A 21157-nucleotide genomic window follows, 5' to 3' on the forward strand; every position below is an offset into this window, starting at 1 on the left:
AGGCAGGCTAACTGGGGAAGGATATCGATAAAGATCTGACAAGCGACGTCCCGGAGCTCAGTGTTGGCATGGACATGCTTGAGCAGAGGCTGTCGGAGTGGCTCGGGGGAGTGAGCCCACAGGTGGCCTCGGGGCCTGGCCAGGGGGAACATGGCTCTGCTGACGGTCTCCTTCTCCGGGGCTCTGTAGGGTACAGAGGCTGGTGTGAGGCTTTCCTGGCACCGTGCCTGCCCTTGCTGCTTACCTGTTCCCTCCCCACCTGTATACTACGTGGCAGTCAGGAGGAAGACCCAGGCTGCAGTGTGGGTTCCCACACGAATGCTGTCTGTACCCACAGCACTCAGCTGAGACACGGGTCACTGCCCCCAACCTCCAGGGTGGTTGTGGGAAGCTCGGAGGGTTGCCTTCTACCCAAGTGGACACCATACTCGCCTTTGTGGCATCCCCAAAGCTTTCAGGGAGTGCAGAGGGGCTGACTGGGGCTGGGCCTGGTAGTGTGTGTGGGAGGGGGTGGGCACCTAAAAAACTCGTGGGAGAATGTCTCCAGGGTGTGCAGTTTCTCCTTGGCCTGCTCCTCAGACAGTGGTTCTGCCAGTCGCCCCTCCTGAGCTGCCAGCTTCCGCTTCTCTGGTGACATAGCCAGCAAACTCTGTGGGGACACATGCCTGTGGGTGCCAGGAGCCACTGTCCACGAGGCCCTCCCCATAGGCTCCTCCTGACCTAGTTGTCTCAGTGACATAGGAGGGGCAGGGCCGCAGAGCTGAATAGACCTGGGCCTATCCTCCTGTGTCACCTATTTTGACCCAGGACCAGTGACTCAACCACTCTGAGCCTGGTTTCTTTCTCTTAGCAGGTCTTCTCAGACCCACCAGGCTCCCTTTCCCCAGGATGCCTCTCTTCAGAGGCATCTCCCACCTGGCCCTGCTGCCTGGCTCCTACCTCCTTTTTAGGCCACATAAAAATGTCACTACCTCAAGGATGCCTGCCAGACAGAGTGAGCCCCACCTTATTATTTGCTTTCATAACAACCAGTGCTGCTTGTTGGCGGCATTTTATAGTTGCCATCAGTTGATCACATGCCCAAGTGCTCCTTGAGGACAGAGTCCCTTTTGTGTTCAATTCCGTATTGCAGGCATGGGACAGACAGTTGGCACTCAATATGTGCATGTTGGAATGCCTATCTGTCCTGCCTCCCAGTAAGGCTGGTCTCAGGGGCTGGGGTAGAGTGAGTCTCAAGGGTAGGAAGACTTGAGTCCCCTTAAGTCAGAGTTTCAATGGGGCAGAGGCTGTGGAAGGCCTGGGTTTGTTCCTAGGACACACCCATTGTAGGAGAAATGGAAGGGATGCCCACTTACTGAGCCTCACATGAACTGCCAAGCATTGTGCTGGGAATGGCACAGACACTGCCAACTTCATGGTCATCCCAGAGGGACAATGGGGTTGGCAAAGCTGGCCTGATACCCAGGTGGCCCTCATGGTTCTCTGTGAGGTGGGGTGTAGGACCCTTGGATGGGCATCCTGGCCATTTCCCATGTGCCCATAATTCCCCAACTGAAGATGAGTTACCAGCAGCTGTGCAGAGGGCTTGGTGACTGTAGGGATGACATAGAGGTCGGTGGTGAGCACCAGCCCCGTCTTGCCTGTCCTGTTGTTCTGGCTCAGGATCCAGTTCTCAGAGGCCAGCAATTCCTGCTTCTTTGTCAGGATCAGCAAGTCCCCCTTCTTAAAGGGCAGGAGGGTAACATCATCTGCAATTGCAGGTTACACACACAGGGGCATAAAAGCCACCATTTACCAATGGGTCTGCAAAGGCTGGGGTGTGCTGGAATCTTATGGGTTGTCTTTGTTGAGAGGTGAGGAAGCCAAGAGACAGAACCAAGGGCCCCAGTCCACTCTGATGGGCGTGGTGGCAGAATTCACAGAGCTTGGGTTCTCAAGGGCCTGGACAGGCTCTGAACTCAGAGGGCAGGGGTTAGGGAGCTCTGACCATGGCCCTACCTTGGGAGACCTGCTTGGAGACCTGACCAGGAGCTGTGGCTTGCAAGGCAAGAGGCACACAGACAAGGGGAAGAATAGCCAGGCTGGCAGTCCCCATGCCAGCCTAGGTGCCATTCAACCCTTATCTGTAAAGCGAGATAACAGTCCCTCTCTCATGGGGCAGTGGTGGGGGTGCCAGGGTGGCAGGGATAAGGTTCAGGATTGATGGTTTTCATTGCTGTGAGGCCCTGAGCACAGGCCCTCCCTCCGCATCCCAGTGAGCCTCTCCAACTCCCTTCCCAAGCCCTGCATTAACAGCCCCACCAATTTCCCATGAGTGCTCAACACCCGGTGGGCCAAGAACTAGATGTAGGGCTTAAATTCCTCATCCCCTAAGTTGCATGATCCTGGACAAGCTGCTTCCCTTTTCTGAACCTCTGGTTCCCTGTCTTTAAAATGGGGTAACAGGATGGTTGTGGGGGTGATGCTCAAAATACAGGCTGACCGCAGGCTCTTCTCTTCAGGGGTCGAGGGTAGGCCCTTCCTACACTTCCCTTAGTACAGTCCTCAGCTAGGGTGGCCTTGGAGGGTTGGAGATGATCTTTTTGAGTCCCTCATTTTGTGGAAGGGAGGGCTTTGCCCAAAGATGCCCCCTCAGTGTTTTATGGTCTCTTTTCCTTCTCCCTGCTCAAGTCCCTGAGCCCTGCTCAGTGCCGCATGGCTGCCAGGACGTGAGGATGAGCAAGCTGCCCTCCCACCAACCACACTCGCACCCCCCCAGTCAGGCACCTGTGGCCTTCTGGTCCTGCAGGGCCATAGCGAACACGGACCTCTCCTTCAAGCCCTCCAGGAACATGGCGACCAGCTCGGCGATGACCACACTGCTGGGGGACATAAACTCATACTCCTCTTCATGCAGTGTGGACAGCAACAGCCTCTGCCCGCCCTGGGCCTTCCTGAGGGGACAAAGTGTGCTATGAAAGCAGAGGTCTTCTCTGCCCATCCCATTTCAGCAGCTCAACTGCCTCACTGGAGGTGACCCCCATTAGTTACAGATGAGAAGACAACAATGACTTGTGCAGGGCCACCAGCAGGGCCCAGGTTGGCCCAGACCCCAGGTGCTGCTGTGTGTGGTAGGCAAAAGACAGCCAGAGCTCGGGGTCCCTGAGGCCTCGGAGGCAGCGGGTAGTGCTAAGCCCCAGTATGTGGGGTGCTCTGGGCAGGCAATGAGGTGGCCAGTGTGCAGGCCCACCACAGGGACACTGCAAAGAACTGATTTGGAGCTGAGATTAGGTGCCAGCGCTGGTGAGCTTGAGTGAACTACTCAGCTTTTGTGTGCCTCTGTTTGTTCATGTGCAAACTGGGCGATGGTTGAGGCCTTCATGGCCTATGGAAATGTGCTCAGCATGGTCAGCCGCAGAAAGTGGTGGCCAGTATGTCCCCTGCACCACTGGTAACAATTATAACGGTTATGCCACCCTGGGGGGCTTTGACCGAAGGGACTCTACAGGCCACAGGCTGGCCTTCCCAGAAGGCTTGGAGGCATTCTCAAGAGATGAGAGCCATAGAGAGCCTTGGCGGCAGATGGTCTGGGCCCAGTCTGGCCTGTGAGGCCACTCTAGCACTGCTGTGTGTCCTGGCGCACGCCCAGGCCCCACCCCTCGATCTCTCTCCCAGATGGCCTGTCCCTTCTGCATGACCAGTGAGAAGAAAGGAGCCTGTAAGGAATGCACATCTGAAAGGCTGCAAGGTTGTGTGCCCCTTCCAGGATGATGTGAGTTTAAAGAGAGGCTGAGAGGGCAATGTAGAATTCACAGACGCAGCACCTCATGGACAGCGCACTATGGCTTGTGACAGAAGGTGGTGGGGCCCCACGTCCAATGGCCACCACACTGTACAAATCAGCCCTCATTCCTGCATTGTGCCTGGGCTCCAGCGGGCAATGTGCCTCCCTCTCTCCATTTCTCCTGAAGCCCCAAGGACTGAGCTTTGAAGAAAGAGATTTGGGCATCTTCTTTGAGGGCACCCACCTATTGGTGATCAGACTCATGATCTCTGGGTAAGAGAGTTCTAGGAGTATCCTCTCACTCTGGTCCAGGAAGTACAGCCCCTTCCAGTTGACAGCCAAGATCAGCTGAGTTTTTGGCAGTTGCAGGCCTGGCCAGAGGAGACAGAGAGTGAAGCCTGAGCTCGTCCTGGGTTGGGGTCCTCATTCGCACCCTTCATTCCATCATTTGCCATTACCAGAGACAGTGGTGACTTCAAAGAGTCTGGAGAAGAGCAGTGGCCACTGCAGGCGGGCGGCATCCACCACCTGCTCCTGCACATCCCATGGCATTGCCCGCTTCTGGGTGTATGGCGCCTGCTCAGGGACAGAGTGTGTCACCATCATTACTCATCTCTCACCCAACCGGGGTGTAGCTCCATCCCCTCCCTACTCCAGCTAATGCTCGCTTGGTGCCCAGGAACTTGTTTGCTGGATCATTCTTCAAAACCCGTACCTACAGTGGGGCCAGTGCCTAGTGAGGGCTGGGGGGAATTTAGGGAGCTGATGCTGCCTTATTTTACCCACCTTGGGGGAGGACTCTTCATGGATGATTTTGAGAAAGGAAGGAAGCTTTCCTCTTCTTTAGCATCAGGATGCCAGTGAGCTGCAGGGTCCAGCTGCTGCTAGCTACTGCTACATGGAAGGCTGTGCTGTGCAGGGTGTCTGCGGGCTCGTGTCTGTGTGCTCTGGTGGGTTTTTGCCAACACATGTCTCATGGGTCTGTATCTTGTTCTGGACATGTGGCCTGTCTTGGTGTATATCTCCATGTCCTTGGGACCTCTGTCTTTCCACTTCCGCATATTTGGGAAGCATTTTTCAGGGGCCTTCATCTCAACTTCCCCTCTCCGGTCCCTGTCTCCACTTTCCTTCCACCCTCTTTGTTGCTATTCGCCCACCTTTCCTCTCCCCATCTCCACTGCTCTCTGTGCATAACTGAACTTTCTTTTTACTGTTTGTTGAATAAAATATTTCTTTTGTTCCTACTTTAAAAAGTGGTCAGGTAATATTCACACACTATGTTGGGAAATATAAATTGATGCACCATATCTGAAGGGTGATTTGGCAATATGCCACATGTATCAAATATTTTAGAATGTTCATAAACTCTGAAATCTCTTTTATAGGAATTTATCCTGATGAATAAATCAAGTGTATGAAAGTTATATTACAAAGCGGTTCCTCTTGTTTTAATAGTCAAAAATGGTAAATGACCATAACATTCATAACTAAGAATCAGAAAAGTGAATTATAATGACATACTATGTGGTCATTAAAATGAACATAAAGATCAGTATGTAGGGACATGGAAACATGGCCTCATACTATGTGGTCAAGTGAAGAAGCAAGTTGAAAATTGTCATAGAATATGATTTTTTTAATTTTTAAAAAAGTGTACCCATCATATTCATATCTCAGCTGTGTACATTAGAATAAAGCAGTCTGGAAGGGCATATATGATGATATGAAGCATGATTATATGATGATTTCACTTCTCTCTTTGTATTTGCCTGTATTTTCTGATTTATTTGGTAATGTACATGTTTTAAGTGTTTAATGAAAAATTTCAGTGAAACAGTTCACTTTGGAAAAAAAGTAGTGAGGGAAAATTTCCTATTTCTTTACCCTCACCTCAACTCCCCCTTCCCAAATTATGAAGACACTTCTTACTCATGATCATTTAGGTTCATGCGTGCCTCTGGTTCACCTCCCTCTCATATGAGCCCTGAAAAGTCCACATCTCTCTTGTGAATACATCTGTCCAGGCTGAGGAACACCATGAAAGATCAAGGGAAAGTGCAAGTGAATGTCTGTGGAACGAAACTTCTATGGCCAAGTATGTTTGGGAAATGTTGGATAACACAGCCAGGGTTTCTACCATACTTCAAGAGCCTTTCACTTGGACTCCCTAAGAGTAGGACAGAGCAATAGCATTTCCCAAACCATAGGTACACAGTATCCTTGTCCGTGGCCCACTTCAGGCCACCTTTTGAGTGGCAGAATGCAGACGGTATCACTTGGTCTCCTGTGGTGTCTGTCCTTCTCTGAATCTGATTGGGTTCTGCTACTGGAACCACTCAGCTAGGGCTTATCTCCCTGCCATTGGGCTGTCAGTCCCTGACAAGCAGACATTGAATTGTCTTCTTCTTTCCCATTCCCTATCCTGTCCTTTTTTGGTCCATAGTACCACAGGGAGGATGGAGGTTTCATCTCCCACAGTGCTCCTGCAGTAGTGGCATCGAGCCATACCTGGTGCCTCAGAGATACCTGTGTACCCTCATGACCACTACAGAGCTCAGCACCATAGGAGGAAGCAGGCCCTGACAGAGGGGCAAGTCTGGGAAGGCCTGTCCTTATTGGGAGAGGAAGAGAGGCCAGAGGATTGTGAATCAGATGCTGTGTTTTTGCTGTCCCCTCTTGGGATGGAAGTTAGGGAGCAGCAGAAACCTACACTGGTGTGGGTGCTGGTTGGGTGAGTAGCGGTGTGGGGAGGAGGTTGTGAGCCCCTAGAAGGAGCCGTGTTCAAATGGTGCAGGATGACCAAGCAGGGGAAAGAAAGGCAGCCCTCCCTGCTGTCCAGAGCCTGCACGGAGCATGCAAGGCCCAGCGAGGGAACAGGACAGGGCAGGCTGCAGAGGCAAGTATTTGCTCAGGGCAGCAGCTATGGATGCCCTCTTGTGCCAAAGGCCGGGTCCTAGGCAGACACTGCAGTAGAGATCAGTATGGGATGAGCTACCCAGACCCAAGATGCCGAGTTGAAAGGAGGAGGAAGCATGGTTGGGCCTGTGATGGGGAGCTGAACTGAAGGACCTTGGTTAAACTTGAAGAGACAGAGCTATGCTATCTGTTAACTTAAAGTTCCTGTTCCCAGTGTGTAGGGTGTCATGGGGAGAGGCCCATCCCCTCTAGGCCTTCACCCCCCAAAGGAGAGCCCAGGCTCTGTGGAGGCTGACCTTGGTATGGGCAGCAGTGACGAGGCTAGCCCACTGCTCCAGGGGCTTTGTCCTGTACAGTTTGGAGGGGACGCAGCTGGGCAGAAGCTCCTGGACTGCCTCTCTCCCCAGCGAGGCACCGAGCTGCACATAGCAGTGCTGGGCCAGCAGCTCCACCAGCTCTTCCTCCTGCACAGCCCAGGGCAGACACGCAGGTGAGGGAGGATGAACGAGAGTTTGCTCTCCCCTGTGATGCCTCTGATGACGCTGGGTGCCCCAGCGCTCGCCGCAGCACAGCAAAGATGACCAGCGCTTGGGTAAAAACTGGGGGGAGTGTGAGTAGCTACCAGGCCTGACACTTCCTCTGGGCAGAACTTGCCCCTTTCCCAACTCAGTGGGTGGACTCACCATGTGCCCTGACTGGTTCCCAACAAGGGGTACTCTCTATGCTGCTCTCCTAGCCCTTAAGAAGTGATGAGGAGGTAGAGGAGGCTTGGGTGGAACCCTGACACCACTGTCTAAGTGGGGTGAATGTGGACAAGGCCTTCACCCTATCTTATCCAGTTCTCACTTGTCAAAGGTGACTAGTGGCCACCCTGAAGGGCTTCTGCAAGAACCCAGTTGGGTGGGATCTTGTGTGAGCCACCCAGAATAGGTTCCCTGCTCCAGGGACCCCATAGGTGTAAAGTTGCCCTTTGCTCTTGGGAGGCCAAAATCCTGTGGCTGCCTGCTCTCTGGGCCCCTGTACCCCTTGCCCCTGACTTTCCCTGCCCACTGCCCCACTCCAGGCAGGCTTCCAGGAATTCTGAGAACATCTTCCTCTTCACTCAGGCACAGGGAGGTCTGTACCAGCTGAATAGATGCATTGTTGCTCTCGGGGTTCAGGTGCACACTCTCCCCTCCCTCAATTCTCACAACCATACAAAGGTTTCTGCACTTTCTGGCTGAGGGCTTGAGCCTCAGAGGTGATATAAGAACCCAAGGTAGGACTTCAACTAGTGCTAGGGTTCCAAGGCCACATCCTTGAAACAAGGCCCTGCTGTCCCATAAACAGCTACCATTTGTGAGGCCAGGCAGGCCTGGGGCTGATGGGGGGCTTTCCCTGTCCACTGGTACATGGGACCTAGAGGCATGAGTGAACCTGTGGTCCAAGGGAGGAGGACATAGAGGCCCAGCAGAGGGGCCTAGGGACCTTCATTCTGTGCACATACCCCAAGACCCTCATGCCTCTGCCTCTGCCCTTTGCACACCCCTTAGGCCTACCCTGCTTTGGCCTCTGCAGCCCCTGTGGCCTGCCCTGCAAGGCCGTGGTGGTCAATCCCAGGCCCTGACAGCTGTGGTACCCCCCTTACCTTCTTGAAGCTGTACTCGCCGGACCAGACTCCATGCAGGACTTGGCAGTAAATGAGCTCAGTGCTGACAGCATCCTCATGGGAATCGTGCCAAGGGGTAAAGAACTCCTTGCGGAAGTAGAGGCGCCAGGGCGACTGGCGCTCACTCTCACCTCTCTCCCGGGCCAGCTGCTCACACTGGCCAATGGCATCCATGACATGGTCATGTCCACTGCCCAGGGACCAGAACTGAGACCAGAGGTAGGCAATAGGAATTAGGACTGCCCCATGGAGATGCCCACTCTCAGCACATGTGTGTGAGGGCGTGCTCAGCCACCCACTGTGGGTTCCTAGGGGACAGGAGCCCTTCTGGATGCTTGAGAGTTTCTCCACATATGGGCATGGCTAGTCTATCACTCTGACACTCCTCCCTACTGGCCCCTCCCAAGGGAGGCAGGGACTGATGCCATGGCCACCATGACTGGAGTGATGCACTGGACTGGCTAGTTGGTGTGAGTGAGGCTGAGACTGTGGGTATCTTGTTGGGTGAGGATGTGGGTCAGGTGGGGCTGTACTGTGTGGTCCTCTGCATCTGCTGCATGGGAGTATGCTGTTCCCACTGTGAGAGGTGGGTGGGACGTGTGAGCGCCTGGCGGATGGCTATGTGTGGGTGGGCTGCTCTGATGTGGCAGGGGCCAGCAAGGTGTGTATGTGACACTGGGGCCAAGTGCCGGCTATTGGGCTGAGAATGCGTCTGGGCGGGAGGACAGGATACCTGGCGATGAAGCATTTTTGTGAGTATGTGAGTGTGCGTGTGTAAGTATATGTGCATCTGTGAGTGTAAGTGTATGAGTGAGCATGTAAGTGTGTGTGTGCATGTGTGTGTGTCTGTTAGTGTGTAAGTGTGTGCGTGTGCATGTGCGTGTGTGCGTGTCTATGTGTGTATGTGTGAGTGCGCAATGTGTGAGTGAGCATGTAACTGTGTGCGCCTGTGTTTGTCATCTGGAAGGGAGAGCAGTGACCAGATTGGTGTGGCTCAACAGCTGGAGCTGGCCTGGGTGTGTGAGGAAGGTGGAGGGTGCTTAGGACCCCTGGCCGGTACCTTGTCATACACAGCAACCTGGAGGGAAAAGCCCAGGTGGTCACGGAGGCCCTGCTTGTGGGCGATATGCAGGCAGACTTCCCGCGATGTCGACGCTGAGTCCACTGTGACAGTTAGGTTCTCTCCAGTCGCCAAGATGACCTGGATCAGAATGGGCTTCTTGGACTTGACAGCCTGGGGACAGATGAAGACTCAGTCCCTCTGCTCCAGATTCCCTTGGGCTCAGTGGCCCGTCCCAGAGGCTGGCCCATTTTCTCTCTCTCTCCCCAAAGTTTTGGCCATCAGCTGTTGGCTGCTGCGCTGATGGACGCTGTGGGGCAAGAGCAAGGCTGCTACAGTGCATGTGCTTTTGCAGGTTGTCCTTGGCAGTCTGTAGGGTGCCACCTGCAGGCAGAGACCCCACTCTAACACGAGAACCCTGAGCTCTGGGAGGTTAAGTCACAGAGGGTCAGATGAACTCTTGGATGTTGCCAAGTCCTAGACTCAATTATTTTTGATACATGGGAACTATAGTTCCCTCTGTGCACAACAGGGTGTGAGCATGCCCGTATACCTGCTACAAGTTCATGTGCAACTCCAGGGCTCATGAGCCAAGCAGGTAGAGGAAGAGAAGAGGAGAGGTCCTGTGGACTTGGGTGGCAGGGTGAGAATGGGAAGAGGTGCGGCCAAAGGGAATCCCAGTATGGGGCACCGTGGGGCACAGGGAGTGAGAACCTTCCAGGAGCCAGGAGTACAGCAAGATGCAGGAGGTGCCTCCTCTACCTTTCCTGTGTCTGAATGACCCTTCCTGAGTACACTCTGAGAACTCACAGGTGGGGCATAGCAATGCCACCAAAGATGGCAACCTTGGAATGACCATTGCCTTCTTTATAAAATGCAAATATCCTAGAAAGGGTAACATTTTAAGCAATTAGCAGTCATTTACACTTGAATGCTAAACAGTTTATCAGATATATTTTCCCCTTTAGCTAGTAGGGCCCTCAAAGAATGTGAATTTACAAGAGGGGAGGGTACTTTTGAAGCCTGGGCCTCACCTGGGGAGGCTGAGCCCCAGGCAGTGCTCACAGGGACCACTGGCACAGAAAGCTCCCCAAGGGGGTAGAAAAGACCTAGGGTCACACCTCCTGCTCGCAGCACAAAAGAAGGCACCCCAGAATCTGAGCAGGAGGAGCCATGGGGGCTGACACCATCCCACCCTGACCACCTTCCATTCCAGCTGGCCCTTACCTGCAGCTCCAGCCAGGTGGGGGGTTCTATGCGAGCCCCATTGGCACAGGTGCGTCTCAGGCGCTCAGCACAGAAGGGACCATAGCCGGCTGGCCCTTTACCAATGAAGTTCAGCAGATACTGGTGAGAGAGGAAGGGAAAGGGAGGAAGATACTTAGGATGGAGACCACTTTCTACTTACTGCCCAGATGGGTTCTAAAAATCATAATATTCATTCTAGCTCTGTGAGTGATGGATGTGTCAACTAACCTTACTTGTGTGATCATTTTGCAATTATACCTGTATAAAATCACTACATTGTACACCTTAAACTTACGTTATACAAATTATATCTCAATAAAACTGGAAAAAATTTTAATTTAAAAATGATAATAGTCAGTGTTGGCAAAACACATTCTCACATAACATGAGAAGGAATGTATGTAATTTGAACAACAGTTCTTAGGATAAATTTATCAATGTTTTAAATAGTACATAGTTTTATTAAAATGTGCAAACTCTTTGACCCAATAATTCAGACTTATCCTAAAGGCAAATATATATATATATATATATATATATATATATATATATATATATTTAATTACAGTGCTGTTTATGATGATAATTGGAAGGTAGACCCAAGTTAAATACTCTCTAGCATAGCCATATATGGATGACATTAAAGCTGGTGTTTGAAGAAAGTTTGTCACATGAAAAGACACTTGTGGAGACAAGTGAAAAATACAAGAGAGCTGATGTTCAAAATACGTTTGATAAAATGTGTTGAAAATATTTTCATCTCACAGAGATTTTGTGAGGAGATGCAGCCTGGAATTATTGACTGATATCAAAATGTGGCCCTAGTGCCCAGGACAGATGGCCATGGGGTGACCATGCTTCTTGCTGTCCCCAAGGGGACATGAGAGAAAGTAACATTGTTTACTGTATGACCACAAGTATGACCCTATAACACCACAAAAGACCAAAAATAGTAACAAAAGTTACCTGGGTATGGGGATGACTTTTATTTTTATTTTTAGATTTTCTGCATTTCCTACATATTACTTTTATGATAAAACTAAAAGGCATATTAAAGCAGTGAAGCCTGTGGCCTCTAACACTGCACCTTCATTTTCAGTTCTAGGGACTAGAGAGAGATGCTTCAGGCAATCTGCAGTCAGTGCTCTCATCCAAGACACCTTTGTCTTTCAAGGCACATTTCATGTACCATCTCACTGTCTCCTCAGAAGAGCCACTTTGGTGCCCAAGACCAAGTGAATAGAGGCAGGAAAAACCAGGTTCAGTGTCATCTTCTCGTCGTCGTCGTCGGCAGCCGTCCGTCTCGAGAGACGATGGTGTAGCTTCTTAAGAGTATCTGCACCGCCGAGAATGGCTGTGCAGTCCGACTCGGGAGTGACACGGTATCTGTCTCCTCCCGTGTTAAATCGACATCTTGCGATGACGCTGGAGTGTCCTCTCCAGTAAAGCTGAAGCTACAGAGCCTGGGCAGGGTGATATGGAGGGTCTGCTGTTGCCCATGCAGCAGACCCCCCCCCCTCTTCGCAGCTGAAGGGTCCAAGGGAAAGACGGAGTCAATACAGCTTGGCTTCAGGTGCACCGCAGGAGTTGCCGGTGTTGACTACAACGTCAAACCGCCTTAGGGACTCCGGCTCTGGATTTTCTGTCGGGGTTTACTCCCTTAGCCTTTCCCCTGAAGAGGTATGCTGCAAGAACTAATGGGTGAATTAACCCCTACATGAGCTCTCTCTGCCACATGGAGATGATCCTTATTGAAAAACAGCAGGTTGTTCCTAAACCAGAAGTAAAGGATATCCAAGAAACAAAGAAACAAAAACTTATGGCCCAGAAGTAAATTCAATATAAGTGCCAATAAATACTTTTTAATGATAAACTCATTGCAACTACTTCCCCTTCCCCAAGAACTAGCGAGAAAAATGACTGTGTTTTATATTTTATAAATCTCTTTAATGTCTAGCTTAATTGAAAACAGATGGATTCTCATTCTGCTTCTGTATTTAATCTGTTGCCCTGTTACTTGGGACGAAGTTTATGAAAAATATCTGGACCCACACAGATATATATTTGGAAAAAAGGAGTATTTTAATAGCCTTCTCAAATAATGTAGATATTCTCTGATATGCCAACAAAATTTGACAAGTGGTAGCTTATTAAATATTAACTGTAATGTGATATCTGAAATCACATCAATAAATTTTCTGAACTCTCACATTCTACAGAAGGCAAAACTGATGCCCAGAGAAGCATAGGCACTGATGTCCATCCTGGCCAGTAGGAGAAGAACTAGGCCAAAAACTGGGATTTCTGGACCTGCTCCATGGCCCAGGACCAACCCATCCTCCCATGTACCCTGTCTTCCCAACCCCAGCCCCTGCCCTGGGCCCTTCCCACCTTCATGAACCTCTCAGAGGGTGGGAAGCAGCCCAAACAGAGGCTGAGCAGGATCCATCCCCGGGCCAGGCTGCTCATTTTGAAGTTCTCTGACAGTTGCTTGCAGATCTGGCAGTAAATCTCGTCCCTGAAACACATGGACAACTTGGCTGTAGACTGGCTCTGAGAAGGTACAGGTGACTAGGTACATAGCTCCTTCTATACTTATGGGAGGGGTCATATCCAAGGGGCAGCCTCTAGCTTCCTCACCTTCAATTGCACTTGCTGGCCTTCCCTGCTGCATCCTTGGCTGACCTGAACCTTGTCATCTCCTGAGACTGTACTATTTCCAGTGTCTTCCTAGGGTTCTGCTTCCCCACTCCCATTAGCCACCTTCCTAGCTCATCAAGGCCTTAGCCTTTGTCCTCTTTGTCAGTCATCTAGTCCCTTCATGTTTTTTCTCCTTACCTCACCCATTCTTCCCACAATACTCTGGCTCTCCCTCTGTGGGGCACGGGTGCAGGGAGGGTCCAGGGGTCTCCAGCAACAACCCTGTCCACCGTAGTCTAGACTTTTGCATGATCTGATCTGCTCCTTTCCCCAACTTTACAGTTATTCACATCTTCTCCTTCTGCCTTGAAGTCCTCCCCCTTTCCTTGAATGCAGCCCCTCCACCACCACTGTAGAGAGAAAAGTGAGGACTGCGTAGGAGAACCCCTCAACTCCTTGCCTCCTGGTCAGTTCCCATTCCCACAGGCTCATGACTCTCTCCTCCCTGTCATCTCTTGGGGAGGGGACTCTTATGGATCCTTCTCTACTTTATCAAGCCTCTATCATCTTATTAAAGTGTCCCATTAGCCTCTCCAACCTCACATATCCAGAAGTCAGCATCTTTCCCCTAACACTCAGTGGTGTGTTGGTGTTTAACAACCAACTCTTTTTGGGGAAAAAAAAGCCCTAATTCATTGCATTTGCCATTTCCTGTGGTATGAATATTACCATCAATGCCAATTTCAAGCTACTAATCTGATGTCACTTAACACAGAGTTGGAAAGAGTAGTGCCTCATAGACTCTCATGGCCTAGTAAACTCAGCTACAGCACACCTTTCTCAAGTCTCTACATGTACCACCATCAACCATTCACCCAAATGGAAATCTGGGAGCAATCTTAGACTCCTCCCATCAGCCACCACATCCTACCATCTGTCTCCTGGATGTTTTCTCTGTCCCCTCCTAACTCTTGCTCCCTGGCCATCTCTCACCAGCTCTCTCTGGACCTCTGTAGCAGCCCTCTCCTGGCCTCCCATTCCTAAGCTCCATCTCTTCATGACATTGTCAGGGAGAACTTTCTGGAAGTCAAATATGGTCATGGTCTTCTCTTACTTAAAACTTATCCCTACTTACCCCTACGATTAAATTCAAACTCAATTTGCAGTTTTAAAACTTCGTGACCCTGTTCACCCTCTCCCTTCTCTCTGGTGAAACATCTGCCTTCCTTCTCACAGCTTCCCTGGCCCAGGAGGGTAGTTCAAATACTTCTTGGTCCCCTCACTGGAACCCCATCTTAGCACAAGCAGTTGCTGTGGATCTCCAGGTCCTCCCATGCTCCCCAGCTAAAGGGTGACCTCTTTGAGGGTAGAGACATGTCATTTTCACCTCTGAATCACTAGTCTACGTCCTGGCCCTGAGCAGGTACTAAATAAACATTTATTGAATGTGTAGTTGGATGTGGGTGGAGCTTTTGCTTTGTCTTGAAATTTGGCAAAAACCCCAGAACCAAAGACAAACAGAAGTTAATACTCAAGGATCTACTAAAAGATGGCAGAACCAGTTCAGCCCCTACGCCATCTCCAGCTTGCATAAGGGAAGATGAGAAATTTGAAAGGCTATTCCTGGAAAGGACTTCATAGGAGTAGAGAGATTTCTGGCCTATCTCCACTTGCTCCAGGTGAGGGGTGTGAGGTGGTCCCCAGCAGATTGCCAACACAGATGGAAGTTGTCTGGAAGAGATGAGACTCATCTCACTCCCCATTTGAGGCATGCTGAGGCCCAGAAGTCCATTGCTTATTCCAGGGTACTGGGATAAAGCAGATTCTTGAGCATGCTTGACTTCTGTCCCCTGAAGACACAAGTGGGGACCTCCATTAACAGAGAGACTAGTGTCTGCTTCCTCCTGGAGAAAAGTAAGCTACTCTTGATGGCCAAGATGAAGCCAGAACAGTCAGAATCTGGGAATGTCATTGAAGGAGTTGAGTTTCAGGTGTCTTGATGAGATTCCACACAAGCAGGTAGCTCATCATTCCAGAAGATACCAGCAGTAAGAGGCTGTCATATGTTCCATTGGGGGATAGTTGGCAGGGAGTCTCAAGGGATCACTGAGCGAGTATCAGCCCCAGCTGGAGACCAGCACTGTGTGAAAGTGCCTATAGAGTAATCTGATGAATCCATAATGCATCTCATTTGGACACAGCTTTTACATATCTGCCACATTGGAGGATGTGGTGGCCAGTGAGGATTAACAATGAGAGAACTACCAATAGAGCCAACTAAGCAGAGTTGCCTGGTTGGTATCACTCAGGCAGCGAAAACTTGAGTAGAAACCCTGGAGTTTTACAAGCTTCAAATGTTGGGGTACCTACAGTAGTTGGAAGAGAGAAGGGAAATCCTAGAATGTAGGGAACAATAGAAAAGGAGTCCTCCTGGCTGCTGTGGCTCAGTGGATTGAGCGTCGGCCTGCGAGCCAAGTGTCACTGGTTCGATTCCCAGTCAGGACACATGACTAGGTTGCATGTCGGATCCCTAGTTGGGGGCGTGAGTGAGAGGCAACCGCACAGTGATGTTTCTCTGCCTCTCTTTCTCCTTTCCCTTCTCTCTAAAAATGAATAAATAAACAAACAAATAAATTATTTTTAAAAAGAAAGAAAGAAAAGGAGTCCTACATTTTGCATATAAAATCTTCCTTAATCTCTGTGTGGGGCAGACTCCAGGCTGCCCAGTAAAGGCTAAAAGAACTGAATAGGAATTCCAGCTGCTACTCACCACAGGGAGACAGAGTTTAAAACCAGCCAAGTAGATTGCCTACCTGAACAAAAAGTCAACATTCTTTGAAAGAATATAACAGAATCCAGAGTCTCTAAACATATCACCCTCCATGATCAGTATATAACTCAAAAGTACTGGACTTATGAGAAAATACACTCAAGTACTAGACATGTATGGAAACAGAAAAATAAGACCCTTCTCAAGAGAAATGGCAGTCAATTGAGACTGATCCCAAGATGACCTAGATAATAAATTTAGCAGAAAAGGTTTTATTTTCTTTTTAATATTTTTTTATTTTTCAGTTACAGTTAACATACAATATTATATTAGTTTCAGGTGTACATCACATTTATGTAACTTGACAAGTGATCGCCCTGAAAAATCTAGTAACCATCTCACACCATACATAGTTCACAATATTATTAACTATATTGCTATGCTGTACTTTACATTCTCATGACTATTCTGTAAATACCAATTTACACTTCTTAATCCCTTCCTTCACCTTTTTTATGCATCCCCTCAACCCCACTTCCATCGGCCAACCATCAAAATGCTCTCTGTATCTATGAGTCTGCTTCTGTTCTGCTTGTTTATTTTATTTTTTAGATTCCACATATAAGTGAAATCATATGCATTTGTCTTTCTCTGCCTGACTTATTTCACTTAGCACAATACCCTCTAGGTCCTTCCATTGTTGCAGATGGCAAGGTTTCATTGTTTTCTTTGGCTGAGTCATATTCGATTGTATATGTGCACCACCTCTTTATCCATTCATCTATTCCACTTGCTTCTATATTTTGGCTGTTGTAAATAATGCTACAATTGACACATTGATGTCTTTTCAATGTAGTGTTTTGGGTTTCTTCAGATAAATACCTGGAAGTGGAATTGCTGCTGGGTCCTTCTTTGTCTCTTGTTATAGCCTTTGTTTTAAATTCTATTTTAGCTACCCCAACTTTTTTTTTGTTCCCATTTTCATGAAATATCTTTTCCCATCTCTTTGCTTTCAATCTGTGTGTGTCTTTAGATCTGAAGTGAGTCTCTTGTAGACAATATATGTAAGGATCTTGTTTTCTTCTCCATTCAAGCCACCTTATATCTTCTGATTAGAACATTTAATCCATTTACATTTAAAGTAGTTAGTGATACATACATATCTATTGCCATTTAATTATTTATATTTTTACCTTTTTTTCCTTCTTCTTAAAGAACACCCTTTAACATTTTGTTGTAACACTTGTTTGATGGTGATGAATTCCTTTAACTTTTGTCTGGGAAGTTTTTATCTGTCCTTTGATTCTAAATGATAGCTTTGCAGGGTAGAGTAACCTTGGTTGTAGATCCTTGTTTTTTCATGACTTTGAATATTTTGTGCCGTTCCCTTCTGGCTTGCAAAGTTTCTGTTGAGAAATCAGCTGACAGTCTTATGGAAGCTCCCTTGTAGGTAGCTAACTGTTTTTCTCTTGCGGCATTTAAGATTCTCTCTTTGGGGACTTCCAGCCAAGATGGAGGCATAGACAGACACGCTGTGTCTCCCTCCACAACTAAGAAGGAATACAACTACCTCAAAACTAGAAACAATCAGAAGTTCCAGAAAATCAAACTGCATGGAAGTCCAGCAAACAAAGATATAAAGAAGAAATACTCATCCAGACAAGTAGGAGGGGCAGAGCCAGAGCAGAGAGGATGTGGTGTGGTGGTGGCAGCAGTGGTGGCAGCGGCAGGTCGGCAGAAAGCGCAGTCACACATTTTAAAAAGTCAGTAGGGACACCTGGGGAGCTTTCCCAGCTCCTCACTGGACCTCATGGCTCATGGTCCCAGCACCAGGGAAAATCAAGCCTCATTGCTCCTGACTGTGCAGACCAGTGGGGGTTGGGGCGGAGGCAGAAACTGCCAGTCTCAGCAGAGTCTGCTTGTTTAAAGGGCCCCCATGGTCCTAGAATGTCCGCAGGCCCACCACTCTGGGAATGATGGCCAGGGCAGCAGCTAGAGGGGCGCCAGTCTGATGCAGAAGTAGGAGAGGTGCCTGGAAGGGGGCGAGTGCTGGGCAGGCAGCACTGTTCCCCCCCCCCCCACATACAGTGCTACAACGTGGTGAAACAGGTTGCCCTGAACTGACAAATCCCTAAGGCTCCTCCCCTTACAACATAACAGGAGAGACAGCTCTATCTGGGTTGCGGAGGCAAACAAACACAGGAGCCTGTCAGAATGAGGAGACAGAGAAGTATGGCCCAAAAGGGGGAACAGATCAAGGTTCCAGTGGGAGAACTAAGCGACAAGGAGATATATAACCTAACAGATGAGGAGACAGACAACCTAACATGCAGAATTCAAAACACTGGTGATAAAGATGCTCACAGGCTTGACAGATATGCCTGAGTACAGCAAATGCATAAGAGAAGAAGTGAAGGCTATGCTAAGTGAAATATAGGAAAATCCACACAAAACCAATGGTGAAGGGAAGGAAACCGGGGTTCAAGTGAATGATTTGGAACATAAAGAAGAAAAAAAAAAAGACAACCAGTGCAGAATGAGAAAGCAAGAATTGAAAAAAACGAGGAAAACTCCCCAAATTTTGTGAAGGAGATGGACATACAGGTCCGGGAAGCACGGAGGCTCCTGGGCGAGCTAGACCCAGAGGGGATCACACCAGGATGCATCATGATTGAGATGCTAAAGGTGAAAGATAAAGACAGAGTCATGGGGGCAGCAAGAGAGAGGCACAGAGTTGCCTACAGGGGGGTGCCTATAGGACTATCAGCTGATTTCTCAGAGGACACTTTGCAGGCAGGAAGGGACTGGCAAGCAGTATTTAATGTGATGAAAGGCAACCTGCAACCAGGACTACTCTATCCAGCACGGGTATCATTTGGAATGGAAGTGCAGATGAAGTGCTTCCCAGACAAGGTAAAGCTAAAGGAGTTCACCATCACCAAGCCATTATTATATGAAACGTCAAAGGACTTACTTAAGAAAAATAAGGTCAAAACTATGAACACTAAAATGACAACAAACTCACAACTATCAACAACTGAATCGAAAAAATAAGAACAAAACCCAACTAAGCAAACCAGAATAGGAACAGAATCATAGATATGGGGATAATTTGGAGGGTTATCAGCTGAGAGGGGGGAGAGGGAGAAATGGGGATATGGTACAGGGATTAAGAAGCATAATCCCTGCTTGGTACAAAATAGACAGGAGGAAGTTAAGAATAATATAGGAAAGGGTGAAGCCAAAGAACTTATATGCACAACCTATGGACGTGAACTAAGGGGGGGTGGGATTGCTGGAGGGAAGGTGGGTACTGGGCAGAGGGGAGTAAAGAGGGAAAAAACTGGAACTACTGTAACAACATAATCAATAAAATATACTTAAAAAAATTCTTCGTCTTTAATCTTTGGCATTGTAATTATGATGTGTCTAGGTGTAGGCCTCTTTGGGGTCATCTTGTTTGGACTCTCCGCACTTCCCAGTCTAGTGTGTTTTTTTCCTTCACCGGGTTAGGAAATTTTTCAGTCATTATTTCTTCAAATAGGCTCTCAACTTCTTACTTTCTTTCTTCTCTTTCTATGATGCCAATATTGTCATGTCTGTTGTTAGAGATCCCTTAAACTACCCTCGTTACCCTCATTAAAAAATTTTTTTTTCTGCTCTGACTGGATGTTTTTTCTACATTATCTTCCAAATTGTTGATTCAGTCCTCTTCTTCATCCAACCTGCTGTTGATTCTTCATTTCTGGCTGGCTCTTTTCAATAGTTTCTATGTCCTTTTCACATTGTTGAAGTTCTCACTAAGTTCCTTGAGCATCCTTATAACCACTATTTTGAAGTCTGTATATAGTAATTTGTTTGCCTCTATTTCATTTAGTTCTTTTTCTGGAGATTTCCCCTGTTCTTTCATTTGGTAATTTTTTTTGTCTCCCCACTTAGCTGCCTTCTGTGTTTCTCTGTGCTTGGTAGATTTGCTATGTCTTTCAGTCTTGGTAGGGTGCACAGTATAGTAAATGTTCTGTGGGGCCCAGTGGCACAGCCACCTTGGTCACCTGACCTGGGCACTCCAGGTGCATCCCCATGTGGACTGTGTTCTTCTTCCTATTGTATTTGAGTCTTAATTGCTGTTGATACATCAGTGAGAAAGATGGATCCCCAGACCCTTTGGCTATGACACTAGCCATGACTACAGTGGAGGAGCTACTATGCAGAGACCAACCCCCTGGACCAGAACTTGCTTCAGCTCTCCTAGAGTCTGCTTCTTGAGTGCGTTACTTGTGGAGGTGGTGCGATCTGAAGCTGGCCACAGAGTGTGCTGGCTTTGGGTCCTCCAAAGAGGTTCAAGCCAAGGTTAAGTGAATCCTGTGCCATGCCTGGGGCAACCTGGCATGAGCTACAAAGTAATCTGCAGATGGCTGCTACATGTGTTGGGCTTGGAGGTGCCCAGGGGAGGCCAAGCTGTGAACTGAGTCCTGCTGCCGCTAGTGCCAGGCCTCAGGCCACTTAGAAAGATGTATGTGGCATGCTGAGGCCAGATGATGCTGTCTGGGGTTTGTGAACATTTGAGAGAATTCAGGAAAGTCCAAAGCATGAGCCAAGACAGGCCATTTGTATGGAAATGCCACTGGAAGTGGCTTGGGTGCGCCGGCAAATTGGGTGTGGTCTGGTCTCATGGAATCACCAGGGCAGGGCAATGGTGTTAGTTAGGTTGATGGAGACTGAGACAGATATGGCTCCTGTCTGTGCCAGCAAGGGCAGGGGTCAGCAAAGGAACAATGGTTTCTGCCAGTACTTCTGTCTAGGAGAAAGCTGCCCCTCTAGCCCTCACCCCAAAGCCAGGCACTTCAGTTCCTCCCCATATGTCTCTGGTACCTTTTGAGCTGCTACCAAAGTGCTGGAGTTCAACATGAATCTGACTAAGTTCGAGCATAGGCCCTTTAAGAGGAAGCCTAAGACTCCAGAAGCCCTCCTTCTCACTCAGCTACAATCTCCACTGGTTTTTACAGTCAGAAGTTATGGGGACTTCTTTTCCTGGCACTGGAACCCTGGGCTGAGGGGTCTGGTGTGGGGATGGGATTTCTTGTTCTTCAGGAAAAAGCTCTGCAGCTGATA

General features: G+C 48.8%; 1 protein-coding gene across 1 annotated transcript in view; it reads right to left on the bottom strand.

The window, feature by feature from the left end:
• MYO7B (myosin VIIB) overlaps window positions 1-21157 on the bottom strand; it is a 114662-nt gene that overhangs the window by 5999 nt on the left and 87506 nt on the right. The window contains exons 26-36 of the mRNA XM_090287083.1: window positions 13027-13153; window positions 10615-10734; window positions 9388-9561; window positions 8307-8534; window positions 6976-7143; window positions 4222-4339; window positions 4008-4134; window positions 2767-2933; window positions 1567-1748; window positions 519-649; window positions 26-183 (exon numbers count right to left, since the gene is read on the bottom strand). Coding sequence (XP_090143209.1) covers window positions 26-183; window positions 519-649; window positions 1567-1748; window positions 2767-2933; window positions 4008-4134; window positions 4222-4339; window positions 6976-7143; window positions 8307-8534; window positions 9388-9561; window positions 10615-10734; window positions 13027-13153 — 1700 coding nt within the window. The remainder of the gene's footprint in view (window positions 1-25; window positions 184-518; window positions 650-1566; window positions 1749-2766; window positions 2934-4007; window positions 4135-4221; window positions 4340-6975; window positions 7144-8306; window positions 8535-9387; window positions 9562-10614; window positions 10735-13026; window positions 13154-21157) is intronic.

The sequence above is a fragment of the Furipterus horrens genome, unplaced genomic scaffold (assembly GCF_987537825.1).
Source record: "Furipterus horrens unplaced genomic scaffold, mFurHor1.1.pri manual_scaffold_1, whole genome shotgun sequence".
NCBI lineage: Eukaryota > Metazoa > Chordata > Mammalia > Chiroptera > Furipteridae > Furipterus > Furipterus horrens.